General features: G+C 30.7%; 1 protein-coding gene across 3 annotated transcripts; it reads left to right on the forward strand.

Moving 5' to 3' along the window:
- The first annotated feature begins 861 nt into the window (after nt 1–861).
- On the forward strand, nt 862–16,795 carry LOC116778546 (uncharacterized). 3 transcript variants are annotated; one of them, XM_061525909.1, is made up of 5 exons: nt 862–949; nt 2,500–2,623; nt 12,860–13,000; nt 15,452–15,622; nt 16,234–16,795. In XM_061525909.1, the coding sequence occupies exons 2-5, from the start codon at nt 2,503–2,505 to the stop codon at nt 16,305–16,307; spliced, it is 507 nt and encodes a 168-aa protein (XP_061381893.1). In that variant the 5' UTR covers nt 862–949; nt 2,500–2,502; the 3' UTR covers nt 16,308–16,795. The 3 variants fall into 3 exon arrangements, with proteins under 3 accessions (XP_061381893.1, XP_061381894.1, XP_061381892.1); XM_061525910.1 differs by lacking the exon at nt 862–949 and having other exon boundaries at nt 2,235–2,623; XM_061525908.1 differs by lacking the exons at nt 862–949; nt 2,500–2,623 and adding an exon at nt 2,665–3,195.
- The last annotated feature ends 88 nt before the right edge of the window (nt 16,796–16,883 follow it).

Here is a 16,883-nt window from a genome sequence, read left to right on the forward strand (position 1 = left end):
TGTAATGATTCCGTGTCACGCGATACACGATGCCGTTACTCAGCTTGCATATCAATTTACTCGGGAAGCGAACCCACTATACGGGTTTAAAGTAAACTATACTACTGTGACTACAGCTGTTATTGTTAGTTATTTACGTCATAAAAATCATCTACCCTCAGTAAAATATTACGCAACCATATTTATCTATCTGCCGTCCATCTTGTTGACAATATTTTTTGGACTTTTTATGTAATAAATGGCCTAAATTCAATAAAAGGTATAATTAAAATGACAGTTGTGAATTTAGAAACATTAAGAAAAATTTAAGATTGTCTATACACATTAATATAAATGTCAATAATTAAGATAGTTTCACTTACGCTTACTACGCTGCATTTTTTCATAGAATACGGATACATTAAATAACTTGTATTCGTATGCTTTTTTATTTCTTTGTGTAAGTTATTTAATGGCAACACCAACGCGGATTCCTGCGAGTCATTTCGTAGGTCCTGCTTGACTTAATTTGATAAAACTATACAGGACGTTCATAAAGTTCATAGTTTTATATATTAAATTATTAATATAACTTAGTTTTGGATTATTATAAGCATAATTATTAATTATTTGTTTAAATTATAATAGTAAAATAAATGCATTTTAAATTTTATTTAACTTATGAAAATAAAGGATAATAACATCATTATTTTGGCTTCATATTATTTCATATAAAAGCGCTTATCGGATTATCAATTAATTAATTATATTCAATAAAAAAAATTATCGACTTTTGTATTATAATAAATAACATACTTATGCAAACACCATGTATATCAAGAAAGTTCTTGTTGTGAGACCGCGTTCGCGTCAGTACCGCGTCGAGCGCCGCAACACCAAGTAACTAAACCATACCGGCACTGTGATTAAAACTGATCTAAAAGAAATATTATAAAAAAAAAAAAACAAAGTTTGTTTCTGGTTAAACGCTACCTAAATGACAGATATAAAAAAAGCACGCGGCACGCTTCTATCATTACTCTGTGTTTTTATGTATGTTTTACTATAATTATAGTCTTTCGTATGATCCTTCGAGATTTATTACATTTATGGGTCTTTCGTAATGATCCTTTAGATTCCTTTGTTTTTTTTTTTTGTTATTAAAATAATGGGTCTTTGTTAATGATTCTTTTTTTTGGGTCTTTCTTTTTTTTCGTTACATTATCTTTTGTTTTATATTTTTTTCACTGCCGCTTTTCAGCACAAATTCATTCGGACACAGTCTTCTAAATTAGCAATGTATATTGCTGATTTATAAGACTAGAATGACAAAAATAGTTTGTTATTTGCACATCATCGAAAGCTTGGCACTTTTCATTTATAATTCCATTAAAATTCCATTTTAACGCTATTAGCGTTATTATAACAAATATATATTGTTCCTCTTCAATTTGTACAATATTATATTTTATTTAGTGCAGATTGCATTACAAGAACATCATCTTTACTATTGAATATTTTTTTGGTATATTTCATAAAGTAATTAAAGATAAATCCTAATCTAAAAATAGTTTTTATATATATATCAATTTTTTTTTAATATATCACAAAGTTTTAACATAAAAATAGCCAAATCAGATAGTTTATATATATAAATATATAGTTCTTTTATTCTTTAATTTATAAAAATTAAATACAAAAGACATGGCTGTATGGGCTCTGGTCTCTTTGCCTGTTCTGAACGGAACGAAATTAACCAAAAAAAAATGTTTAAAATGTCACGTCACATTATGTCAAATTTAAATGTCATATGTACAAATAGTAATATCAATTAACTATTTGAATAAAAAAAATAACGCTGATGGCCACATTCCATAGTATGTATTGTTATTACTCTAAATATAAAAGAGATATTTTTTTAATTAATTCGTTAATGTTCATGCCATGTTATTAAAAATACGTCCATATTCTATCATTATTATAAATCAAATGAAAATCATTGTCATTGTCATTAAATCATTAATTTGAGAATTATCTGAACGTTATAAAGGATATAATAAAAAAAAATCCAGAACCACAGGTAAAATTAATAATGGAATTAATTATATTTTTTACAACGTACAGATAAATAAATAGCTTTATAATCCAAATTCAAAAATATTTAGTCAGGATGTGGTATTTTTCAATTAATTTATTGAAGCTCGGTTTATTAAATTAATTTAACTTTGTATTTTATAACAAAGTTAAAGAATTACAAAAATTACACAAAAAAATAACAGATAATGAACGAAAAATCTTCGAATTCATTAAAAATTAAACGCGATCCTTTAAGACGTAAGCAAAGCCTTATTCACATGTCATTCTGAAATTCAACATTCATTCAAAAAACTCAATCAACACGGACACTCACATGAACACAGACATAAAAACAAAAAAAAAAAAACAAAAAAAAAATGGCGCTTGGACCGCCATCCACTCAACACCTCACAATAATATTATCTCTACTATCTCTACCGTCAGACAATGTGGTGCATTTACATATTGTTTATGATAAATGTCATAAACGTAAACTGTTTCGGGATATCGTCGTTCGGGAAAGCGAACACAGAACCCCCAAAGCCCCCGACGACGACGCCATCACCCGGTAAGACACTAACTTAAACCAAGCTTGAGTAACGCCACATCTTGAACCGTTCTTGACTTTGGATAGCATTGGCAACTCGCGAAGACTATAAAACTATAAAAGTGAGCTGACAAACACTATATTATAATTTTGACGTTATTTATTAACTATGGCCTCTTAGTTAGGTCGCTGTCAGAATTGACAGCTCGCTTTTATATGAAACCTCTTTAGATAAGTCTAGTGGGCTGTCAAAAAAAAAAAAAACCGCGCGGCACCTCACTTTTTTAAAATTATCTCTTTACGATTGGAAATTTTCGAAACCAATAAATTATTAGAACCATAAGAATCGAGTGAGCTGTCGGGTCTCACTTATTTTCGATCAACCTTCGGGTGTTGTGAGAATATAGTGAGTTAAGAGCGCGGTATGAATGTGTTTTGGCGGGTCGAGATGTGGTGCCGGCGGCAAGCGGCGGCGGCCATTTTGCCGTTATTGTTGGCTGGATGGCTCACGGGTCTGTCCTCTGAGGCCCTGACGACCTTCGGGAAGAGTAACACGGCGCCTCCCAAGGAGCTCGCACCGACCGCGCCGCCAGGTAATGCCTTTTTATCAGACGCGGGGATAGCCACCGAAGATCTTATCTTACTCAGCCTTAATTTTTTTTTAAATGTGTGTTGCTTCTAAGTCTTACAGCTTGTACAGCGTGTTTTGAAAAGAGAAAAATGGTTCTACTCCTGATGCGACTATCATTTAAATTATATTCAAATAATTAACTCCAAGATAGAATTAATCCAAATCTATGTTAAATATAGTATCACTGAAAAGCTCATATTGTATTAGATAAACTTTAATAAATTAAGTCCATACCAAATATTATAATTATATCATGTCAATGGTAATTCTTTATAAGTTCTAGGGTTCCGTACACAGAAACGTAAAACGAGCCAATTACTAAGAGGCCAACATCAAAGAACGTACATCCGTCACCAGACTGTATCTCACGAACTATTATTATCTATTTAGACGGTTTAAATTCACACAGATTATGTATTTCCTTTAAAAGCATAAAAATAAATAACGAAAATAAGAACAAACAGATTTTTTGCTCGAGATAGTCCTTAATAGTTCGATTTGGTCCTACAAATATAATTAAGGATTTAATTTTTTAACTACAACGGCACAACAAAAAAAATTAACTACAATGTGCATATGACCTGACCTACCTACGGATACGTATTTTGGTCAACTGAATCCAAATACGAGCTCAATTTGACCCAAACACCCTCGATATTTCGAGAAAACTTGGAAAAATCGTAAAAATGATTAATATCTGTAGTTTTAATGATAAAAAATTAATTTTGGAACCAAACTAAGCGTGATTTTCATGTATTCCGATCCGCTGAAAGCTATCAAACCTATTTCAATGAATTACAGTAATGTATCTTAGACACAAGAATGGGACATGAGATATAAATTATAAGGAAATCCCATATAATAACCGCAAAATAAAATCGTAACATTTGTATCGCGTATGAATTCATTTAAATTTATATATGAATAGATTTCACTAACGTTTGATTGTCATATCCCAGCCGAATTTGAAGTCCAATGGACGAAGTCACAGGCAAAAAATAGTGTAGATATATATTTTTGTGTTTGCGCTTATATTGTTATGAAAGTTAATACTTTCCGCTGTATTCTCGACCCACAAACACACACACACGCACACACACATATGTATATATATATATTTAGAGGACACTCGAATTTGGTAACCGTGCCTGGCGCGTGCTGTCCCGGATTGGTACGTAATAAAACGATGACATTGACATTACATCAATTACAATTATAAAGTCTCGTAAACATGAAAATCAAATTTGTAACTGAAAATCAATAAGACAAATTTAATTTAATGGGACCAGCCGTATTCGCGACGTCCGACGATCAAAACGGTTTACAATAAATAAAATTTCTAAACTGATAGTAGTATTTGTCAAAGTTAGTCTTGCCAAGAATAAACAGAATGTTCTGAATATTAAAAAAAAACCTTCCTTTCTATACTTAACTTTCTATATATTATTTTAATAATTCTTCTTCGTTCCTATAAATATAAAATTATTAATAATCTGGCAACATTGATCTATATAATAAAAAAATTATTTAGAATTACCTATCAAAATATATATTCATATATTTTTTTCTACCGCCATTTAGTTCATGCGTCAAAATAGTTTTTCACGGCTATAAAAAGTATATCTGATAAGTTTGTGTGACGTAACGAACAATGTAGGCCGAAAATGTATACCTGGGTTTATATAAACTTTGACATTTGAGTGTACTAGCTTTCCAAAATGTTAGATGTCATTGCAAATATAAGAGATAGCTAAGAATAGCAAATGTTAATTTCGGATAACAATAAAGCACTGTAAAGAGTTTTGTATTAAACATAACATTTAATTAATAATAATAATTTAATGAACGCCTTTATTCCATTCGAAAAACTCCTTCGTGTTTTCTCCACACAGTATTCGAGATTATAATTCGTCCAAAAATATAAAAAACCTTGAAATCGACAAAATATTCCAAGATCCCATTGTGAAGGAAGCCATAGCATAAAAAACACACATATATATATAAACACAACCCATTAACTGAGTAGCAAAATAGATTACATAACTATTGTAGATATAAATAAAAATAATATATTCATAACATTTTTTTGTTTTTATCAAAATCATAAATTTACATAAAGCTATCGTCCAACACGACGCATTGCTCAAAACCCAAGGAACTTGACAGTTTCCATTATAGTACTATTTAATTGAGGTCGTTCGAGTATAATAAAAGTAAAATTTATTATCTTTATACACACGTAATATTGGCTGAATGTACTGTGCACGTTTTGAATGAAAATTTCTATGGCTGTATGGATTGACGTCATTGCCACTTTTATAGTATATGATTAAAAAAAACAACTGTCAAATGTCAATTACAAGTTGACTTGTACAAAGCAATAATTAGATAAATAACTTATTAATGTTTATCATTTAAATGATTTTCTTCTTATAAAAGAGTAAAAACACCTGAATTAATGATATATTCTATTATTATTTTATTTGTAACAACTTCATTGGCTACACATGATATATGAGTGACGACTTGTCAATTTAAAAGTCAGCTATCATTGGCACGCAATAGTTTACAAAATGTGATTGATAATGCCGTAAGTTATAAATAATTCTGTCAACGTTATGATTTAAACTTTGTCCACTTGAATATAACATAAATGTTTTTTATTTTATGTATGTAAGTTACTTTAATATAAAACTCGTCGAGTGCTTATTTTATTTAAAGAGTAATGAACACTTAATCAATTAAATTAATTAAGATATAAAAAAAATTGTCCCGGATCCAAAACGAAGGGGGTATGAAATTTAACTTTCGTGTGTGTGTGTGTTTATGCGTGTTGAGTGTATGTGTGTGGCATCGTAGCTCTCAAACGGTTTGACAGATTTCGATGTAGTTTATTTAATTTGAAAGTCAGTTTCCTTGCTGTGGCTTATGATTACCCGTTACGTTTTTTGTTATTTAATAAAGTGTAGTTATAATTTTAAAATTACTTATATTTTTAAATGTTTTATATAAAAAAAAAATCTACTAATCAAATTCATTGTAGTCGTAAACATTTAAAGACTAAACTTATATCTCTAAAACCATTATTAAGGGGTAGATATCTCTAATCGAAGGGACTGTCCCTTAACCTACTTATATTCACAAATTTAATGTTTTCATTTAATGACAACATTTCCGTTTCATTTGTATTTAACAAAAATATAAATATACTGATATATATATATATTAAATAATTACTAAATTTCTCTGTATCAACGAAACCTAATTCAATTCAGAATTGTTTGTTTACTAATACGTCTCTTAGCAACGGAAGCGACATGACGCTTGTCAAAACACCCACCAAAAGTGAAAGCCCTTTTGTCCTGATTCGTTAATTTGAAATGTGACGCAATTTACGGATGAGTTCAATTAATTAAGGCACTTTATATGTATATATGTGTGTGTGTGTGTGTGTGTATACAGCAGACGGCCTATCGATGCAGGGTAGTCACCGTCGCCCATGGACATCTGCAACATAGTTTTGCGGATGCTTTGCTACCCTTGATCTAGGAAGAAGGAGAGGTGACGATGGGAAATGGGAACCGTCTCTTTCACTCATCGGACGAAACGCAGCCATTAAAGACGCTGTTTCTGTGGGAGGGTGGTACTTCCCCGGTCGAGCCAGCCCATGTTCTAATTGTAGTTGACCACAGCTAGGCTCTACCACCTTAAAAATGTATGTTTGTGTGTAAAGTAAATTGAGAAAAGCTCTCTTTTATTCCAACTATTTATATAAATCAGAAAAAAATGTGTTCCAAAATAGGTCCTTGAGGAACTCTACACGTTCTTCACACAACATAACCTTAACAACAGTTGCCTATAACATTTATGGCTATAAAGTTATTAAATTCAAATAGTCAATTGATATATTGAAATGATTTTTGTGTTTTATACGGTTCTCTGCTATTTTTCTTGGAATCACTAAATCAAACGCTTGTTCCTAGACGTAGTATGGAATAAACATTATGAATCATTGTGCTTCAGACATACAAATATAAGGTTATTTTGACACTATTATAAATTAAATCTAATAGCGTTAGATAGGGTCCCCTTAAATCTACACCTGGGTTTGCGTCCCAGGCACTGTTGAAGCTCCTCTCCCTGCATGGAATGATGAGAGGTTTCGTCTCATTGTTAAGAAAATACTTGGTATATGATATAAGCAATTGTTTTTATCGTAATATTGACCTTCCCAGAAAAATTCGTATTTAAAATTAAGTCTGGGTGTATGAATGGATAATAATAAAAATAATAATAATTTGTTTATTTCAGACAATTTACAGTCCATTAGTTGGTAACAAAAAAAAAAATAAATAAAAAAAAATAAGTACATATGTGAATGTTATTTAAATTTAACTGCGATAACTTTTTTATAATAAACTTATCATTAATTATCATAAAGAATATTTACTTAAAAATATTAATATTAATTGATAAGTGAATCGAAAAATTTGTATGTCTTTCACAAAATGCAGAAATTAAGTCGGAACCGATAGTTTCGAAGATTATTTTTTTAAACTTAAACTTTAAAACTGTTAAAACTTAAATTAAATACGGAGAATATATATATATTTTAATAGATAAGAACATTTCTATCGACTGTCCAGTGATATGTAATTATTTTTAACTTAACATTTTAAAAGGAAAGGATTTACTTGTTTAATATTTAACTATAAAGCTAACAAGAATTAACTTGACTTAGTCAAGGCCGAGGGGATGCAGGCCGCTTCCGACCGAACCGCTTGGAAGTCGATGAGGGAGGCCTATGTCCAGCAGTGGAACTTACATGGCTGAAGAGAGAGAAAGAGAGAGAGAGAGAGCTAACAATATGTGGACATATAACTCTACATAATTCTTGAATTACTATTCTAATACATTAAATTTTCGGGTAACCTAAATTACGTTTTTTTTTTCGTCATCAAAGTGTACAACTTTAAAAAAAAACATTTAACCTGAATAAAATTAATGTTGAGACTATAAGGAGCGTGTCTTAAAAATTTTTAAATTAGTTAAGTACATTTTCTCTTGACTCATTTGACTTTTGCTTGTCCAATATCATATTTTCACTAGTGTTATATAATATATACGTACATGCAAACGTCTGTGACCGGATAATTATGTTTGCGGAAGTTTGTAACTCTTTCGTATACAAATCGCTGAATAGATGGTAATAAAACTATACAATGACATAGTTCATACATTATAATAGCACATAGTATATAATGTATCTTCAGTCCGTGTTCAGTTCCCGGGAACGCTTCATGACGGGTGTATTGTGATGTAACGCGACACGCGATAGATGGCGCTGACGGTTGGCTCACATGCATTATATTAAACACTTTACTCTCTGAACACGTTGCCCAAGTAGGGTAGAATTAACAAAAGGTAATCCTACATAAGTATGTGAACTGAAGACATGCCGTTAGTTTTAAAATGTTTTGGATAAAATTGTAACATACGTATAATGCAACAACACGGAGCTCACTACAAAACTGTTTCTGTCATTAGAATCTAGATGGTCCGATCAAAGACACAGCGTTCGTCTAAAATAGATTTCTAGATCGTTCCTTTCGTCAAAACTGATCGATTTATGTTTCTTTATTCCTTTTTTTTTCTTAACTCATCTTTAAAACAACACTCTATGAAATATAGAAGCGATTTGCTTCATGTTAATTCTTACTACTGATAGGTACTATATATATATATATATATATATATGTATATATATGGTTTTTCACCCATAAACTTTTTTTTTTTGAACGATTTTTTTTTTTATAATGTGGCATCAAAAAATACATACAACCCTAATTTTTTTTTATCACCAACCCCTATTCTTTATGTATATGTAAACACAATACGAGTGTATGTTTGTTTCGGCTAATATCTAAAATGGCTGAACCGTGTTTGACGGGTCTTACTGGCAGGTAGCTGATGTAATAAAAAGTAACTTAGGGAGGCAGGGCGCATACGGGGCTTTAAAGTTTTGTCATAGTTTCTTATTATTTTTCTTACGCAGACGGAGTCGCGGGTAACGGCTAGTATATATATGTCTAATTGCCTAAACATTTCACGCCCTACCCACGATTCGATACATCTAACAATCATTACATTACCAATAATTTTGTTAGTTTTCAACTGTTTATAACGAAAATATATGTGAATTCATGCTAAAAACTTCAAAACTCTCATGCAAAGAATGTACAAATGAAACTCTTTTCATTTGTAACGCTATGTCTTTCTTGTAATTACGTGATTTTAAACGAAATCATACGTTATTCTGATTTATGATTTACGATGTCGTAAAGTAAAATCAGTTCAGTAACTTTTAAATGTAACGTTCAGAAACAACTGTGGGGAAAAAAACGCTATTTAGTATTATAATCATAGTCTACGTTATTCTAATTTACAGTTTTTTTTTTTTAATAATATTAATAGTAAGTAAAAAGTGATTTGGTTTTGATACAGCCAATGATATTTTTCGACTTTGTTTAATATTTATTTATTGTGTAAATATTTAAGCAATCAATTGTTGGAATCAAGAACCTTTAAGGTTTTATCAAACTAGGAATATTAATTAAGAGTCTCCTATAAAGACTTTGGACTCCTATGGAAATAATTTTGTTCAAACAATATTAATAACTAGTTATGCCTGCGACTTCATCCGTTCTGCCTTCTCAGTTGGTATCAGACTGATCAGTAACCATCAGTAACCAATCATCAGCGATATTTATACTCTGTGGCATGTGGCGTCACAGAATACGATTATGCCTCGATTCTGCGGATACCACATAGAATTATGCGATATTTTATATTCTATGTCATATTCTGATATCTCAACTACATTACTGTGAGATTTAATAAAAATCCGTCGAGTAGTTTTGACGTTAAATAGCAACAAACATGCAGACATTTTAACAACATTTTATTTATCTTTTTAGTAGGATCGATTTATTTGTAAGTCTTAGTCCTGGTCATTCATAGTAGAGGTAAAATGTATATGATTTTCATACAAAATGTTATAACGAAAGCCAAATAGGTTACGTGTTTTAGGACGCAATTTAATACAGAAATATGGTCATTTCACCCCTTTTTATGAGCATAAGAATAATTTATTGCGTTTTATTAGCAATTTATTACACGACGAATTTATTACAGATATAAAATATAATGACATTTAATTCGGACTTTTTGGTTTTAAATAATAAAAAAAAAGACGAACGTCACTGTCAGAAGAGCCGCTATAATTATTTTTCTTCCGGCCGAGTCTTTAATATCATAGCAATAGATCCCAAAATGCAGTAACAACAATTCCTGTATAATTATATGAAAAATAGATACAAACCTCAAATGAATTTAGACCGTAAATGAAAGGAATTGGGTTCATATTTCCATGTGATTATATTCAGTACAGATAACGTAGAGATACGGTGGCGGCCTCTGTTAAGGAAGTTATATCTAGGTTAAATATAAGGGCGTGATCACACTATTTTCTTACTATGAAGGTTTTACGTGTACGAATAAACATTTTTATGTTGAAGTAATTTAAATATTTGTATAGAAATTTAAGAAATTGTAATCGTAATTATATTTTGAGTAAATTAATAACAAAACTCTTATTAGGAACTACCACTAATATTTAAAACTAAAAAACATATATACACATATATGTATACGGTAATAGTTAAATATATATATATATATATATATATATATATATATATATATATATATATTTAACTATAACAGTAGTAAGCCCTCCTAAGTCTTGATAGTGGAACCGCGGCTAACCGGAAGTGATATCGCTGAGGGTGTAAATCTCACTCCTTCCGCACGCCATCTTGAATTAGGTTAACCTACTATGCATATTGTTCTGTTATTTATTTTCGGGGATAACAATTTATACAACTGTTCTATAAAAACTATACTATGAACGACATTTTGGTCGATTTTATATCCATATGAAAGATATAATTAATGCTTTTATTTTATAAATTATTAGTAATTTTATTTCGTATATAATCAGATGAAACAAAAAAAAACTAAAATAATTATAAATAACAAATATTTTTAATCGTATGGAAAAAAAGACAATTTAAATGCATTGTATCGTTTTCTTAATACGATTATAGATTTAAAAAAAAACATTTCTGACTGACAGGTTCAGATGACGTCATTTCCTTAAATAAACTGTCATTGTTATAAAGTAATGTTTGTCATAACATATAACTATTACTTAAACATAATGTAACTCGCTTCTGATTACACCAGTTCAATAAATACACCCGTTAGCTTACTATGAGATTACATCGTGACTACACACGGAACGCTGCCAATTTTTCGTTCATAAAACTTCGTACTAAGATAAAATAATTATAATTTTATTAAATTACAATATCAATGTGTTTGGTACTAATAATTGGATAATAATATAATAAGAATTAACGTTGGCAGTTTAATAAGAGACGGCAAAAGATCGTATGTGACACAAACTTGGACTAAACATACCTACTGAATATTAAGTATATTACCACAACTTATTCATTTCATTATAAAAGAAAAATTCTTATTATGCTACAAATATTGAAATAGCTTTATAACAAAACATTATCGGTGATTACAATGTACAATATAATTCATTTATGTTGCGCGCCAAAGAAAATACGAAAACGTCAAATTCTGACACATGACATATAAGAATTTTGTGCCTGTAACGTGAACGTTTAGTTATTGCTATGAATAAATTTATTTATACAACGAAAAATATAATATATATATATATATATATATATATATATATATATAAAATATGCTGTTGTATTGCCAGTTATTATTTAAATAGTATATATTTTTTTTATTTAAAGAAGACAAATTTGTTATAAAAATCAATTGTTAATCTATCTTTTTGATTACGACGCAAAGATTTTTTCAATTTTTTCCAGTTTGTCCAGTTTGTAGTACTTTTAGTAATATTTTTTTTATACATTTCTATTTCTTATATTCAACTCTGTAATTATATGTGACCTTTTTGTATATCACATTAACATAGGTCATACTGATTGACCTGTATTAAGGGAATTAGGTAAACATTTACTTATTTATTGACATACAAGCTAATAAAAGGGCTCTAATATATTTGCCCAACTTATTGTCATATATAAATATTGGACATGTAAACTGATATGTTTTATTTTTTTCCAGGACGTTACTTCTATTTAAAATACTCGTAAACAAATACGATTTTTGTAATTGACATATTTATGTAATTTTCTAAAACAACATATTAGAAAATTTTCGCTTTGCAATATCAGGTTAGAAAGAAACAAACCCTTCCATCTCGCTCTATCCTGTTTTACTGTCATCGAAATAACTTATCTATCAGATAGAAATCTTATTTGTTACTAACCAGTAACAAAATGAGATTATACATCTGTGACTATTCACAAAAGATTGACCAACAAATCTTTAGCCCTTTAGGAACAGAATGAAGACAAAACCCGTTGCAAATGGTCATAATACCAATTTTATTAATCCCAATTTATTATGCCAGATCGTCCAAAAAGGTTCTTACATATCCAACCTTCTTGCAGCCCGCTCTTGCAGCCGGCAGGCGGAATGCGCTGGCATCAGTAGCTCGTCGTGCGTGAGGACCCACTACGACCCCACCACCAGATGCCTCTGTGGGGACAACTCGCCCCCCGTCAATGGACAGTGTGAGGCCGTCACTAAAGGTACACGCAATTTCAAACTAAAATCGATTAAGAAATTCACTACATAACAAAATCGAATACGTCAGTGTCAATTCTAATATTTTTAGGGCTTTATGTAGACAAAACTAATATTTTCGGATTACTACGGGTTATTTTATTATTTTAGACTACACACTCCGTTTCGGTTACTTTGCAGCAACCGTGATCACGGGCGGACGAGATGAAATGAGTTTTCTGTGTGAAGCTTGTTTTATTTCTTGCTAAGACCAAATATATGGATAGTACATGTTATTCTAAAGCGAGGGACACGATAGCTTTAATAGAGGAACGTCTGGACCATTATGATTTAGAAGACGCGAATTCTAATCCCACGACATTAATTTCAACACATAATATAGTTTAAAAATTATGCCAAATTAATCACAGATTACAAAAAATTTCCACTATGATATCAAAATACAATCTACCCTCAAAAATATTAAAAATTTGTTTCACCGTTAAAGGTGATAAGTACAAAAAAAATATTTAATATACATCATAAGATTCAAAAGTCATAAAAATTATAAAAATATCATCAAATAAATAAAGTAATTAGGCTGAAATTGTATTCTATATGATCAACAGCTAATTACAGCGCGAGCCATTAAAGTGGGAAATGAAAAAAAAAACTTGATTGATAGCTTTATTTACGTTGACTTCGAACAGCTCAAGGTTCTGATATGAGAAAATAAAAATATTATTAGCTTCTGATGTGTATTTTTTGAGAGTATTGATATATTTTAGAAAATTTCCCTTAACTGGCCCCAATTTTATGAATGAGACAATTTTTATTGGATTTTTCTTTGTTTATTACAAATTTTGTAGATTATTCTATTTGTTTTGTTGGAAAATTGGTCTTGTTTATATATAGATTGGACACAAGGATCTGGTCAAGTAAACAGGCGATGTCACATCATACTTAGATGATATGTTAATACGAACTATTTGATTAATTATGTATATTTTATTACTTGTAATTAAAATATAATATAGTATAAATTCATGCGGGTCGCCATTACGTGACCTTAATCTAACCAACGCTTTATTCATGTAGGCCGAAAAAAATATAACTTGTTATAAATTTAATGGCGTATTTGGCTAACAACCTCCAACAGCCTTACCGTTAACAACAATTCAACAAAGTTAATTCAATTTCGCATTAAACTATGACAGATAAAAATATAGATATCGCCTCAAAAAAATCATTTTAACTTTATAAGTAATGGTTTCTGGTTTCTAATAAGAATTTCGACGGGGTAAACTCAGTGGAAACTACTCGTAATTAGTGTATTTCAATAGTATTATAATACTGTAAGGCCACACTATCGTTATGGCATCTGGCACGAGATTTTAATTGCGACTGTTTAAGTCGAAGGGCGATGAAACACGGAAAGCTCGTTCGTCAAAGTCGACAACAGATGGCGCTGTTAGCAATTAAGGGTACATTATTTAAAAACATGAAGCAATAAAGGGTATTACATTTTTGTGGTACCTATGATTTGAATTTATTTCTCTTACTGGATAACTATCTTTTAATTTAACGGAGCAACTGTTAATTTTCTTACCAGATTTTCTGAACAGATCATTATAATTCGGATTTAACCTCCCCACTCACAGAATACACCGAGCTTTCACGTCTTTATTGTCGAATCCAAACAATTTTGAAATGACTTATTCTAAAGTATATTTGGTTTACTTCAACTCAAATTTAATTTCCTTTAATGAAATAGTGGTATATTTGTAACATTCTAATAAACTGCCTGTTACAAACGAAATTCACCAAACAATATATATATATGACAGGCGAGACGAAATTTCTCATCATTCAATGGATTACCGTGCGGGTGCCGGGTCCATCATTGCAGGGAGAGGAGCTTCAACAGTGCCTGGGCCTTGCGACCCAGGTGTAGGTTTAAGGGGTCCCTATCTAACGCGTTAAACGCTCACCTCCACCGTCCAAGCTCTTCTCTCTCTACCAAATTTGAAAAGAACCTCCTAATAGGCCTGCCTTCGAAGTACGTTCCAAGAATTAATTGATGTTATTTCTGAACATGCCCAAGTCTTTTAGATGTTGTTGGAATAGAGATTGAGCTGTTATACGCTCCCACTTTTACGCATCCAAAAATTCCGTACACTTACAATGAGACAATTCTGCCACAAAAAATCTATACCATTTTCCAATTGTACCCAGATTATTATTACTTCTAATCATAGTCTAAACAAAAGGCTTTTTTAGTATGTGCATAAATCTCGTTCTGCGAACACGAATTACCTCTGTATATCAGCAAAAAATCCTCCCCAGCACAATTCACACTTCGTCTGCCCGTGATCACGGTCTGCAAAGTAACCGAAACTTCAGGTGCGTGTAGTTTTTTAAAATAATTAAATACGCGTAGTAATTCGAAGATATTCGTTTCATTCAAACCTCCCCAGCTCTGTACCACGTCTGCGCCAACTCCGACGAATGCAACGACGGTCTGATCTGCGGCACTCCGAACATAACCGGCGCTGCACCGGCCCATCTCCGAGTACTGTCAGCCCAGGACAAGATCTGTCTCTGTGACGTCGAGAGCGGTTATAGGGAGAAAGATCACACTTGCAACGGTAGGAATACATGTATATAAGATTTGTATGGAAGAATTCGTATAATTATATAAATAAATAATATGTCTCGCGCATAATAACAATATTATATGATGTACCTTCACTATCATAAGTTCCAGGAAACAAGTTGCAAGAGTTTTGAATATAGATGTCGCTGTATAAAAGGTGTAAATTATTTTGTATCTACTTAACTATTACATTTAAATTACTGAAAGATGTTTGAGAAAAAAATCAAAGATATTTAATTTATTTACGAATATAAGTAATTGTCACAGCTGATACTGTTATATAATTTAAGTTTAAAAGTGACTCGAAAAGACAGATAAAGAAAAATATAGAAAAAGCCTTTCAAAAACATTACCACATAAATTAAGACAATAAAAATAAAAATTTTACATTATATAAATATGATCGAACCTTTTTTATTGAAAAAGATGAGTAAATTTAATATATATTTTTATAAATTATGGATTCACACGCACTATGATCGCGGAATATTATGCCAATGTCAACGTTTTTATCTGTTCGACGAAGTATTAGTACAATATTAAAAATAAATAAGCATCCTCAAAACACATGTAATACAACGATTATATTAATTTATCTTTCAGATGCTGTTATTCTCAAGACCTCGATCTTCGCCATAGCTGTCATGACATGCATCAGAAAAATATTAATCAATTAACCTTTTAAAACAACAAAACACACTCAGCACGTATTCTTTGAACATTGAAATTAGTTTCGATTCCAAACACTTTGCACTAAAACGCATAAATTTTTCTTCGATTTATAATTCCAATCAATCGTGATTATTTTTTAAAATTCAAATTTAGAATCAACAACGGCTTCGGATTTTAATTATTCAGATTAAAAATTAAAAAAAAAAAACTTTAAAATATTATATTCGAATAATCGAATTCACATTAAAACAATGGCATAATAACGGATTTTTTGAATTTGTAAATATTCTAAACTGAATCTCAAGCGTGATTGTAAATAATTATTTTATCTGTGGCACCTTTATAGCGTTATACATTGTAACTTTTAATACAAACTCAATCCGATCGCACATATACTTTTAATAGATAGGCTTGGTCTAGATGTATGAGACGTTTAGAAATGTGTGTAGCATAGACTTTAATTCAGAGTTTAAATAAATGTTCTCACGCAAAACTTCTGTTTTATTTCTAATATATATGACCCAATTAAATCTACTTCATTGTTTCAAAAGAGCCTTTGTTCTCGATTGTCGTCAGGATCT

This window comes from Danaus plexippus, chromosome 31 (genome assembly GCF_018135715.1).
Source record: "Danaus plexippus chromosome 31, MEX_DaPlex, whole genome shotgun sequence".
Classification (NCBI taxonomy): domain Eukaryota; kingdom Metazoa; phylum Arthropoda; class Insecta; order Lepidoptera; family Nymphalidae; genus Danaus; species Danaus plexippus.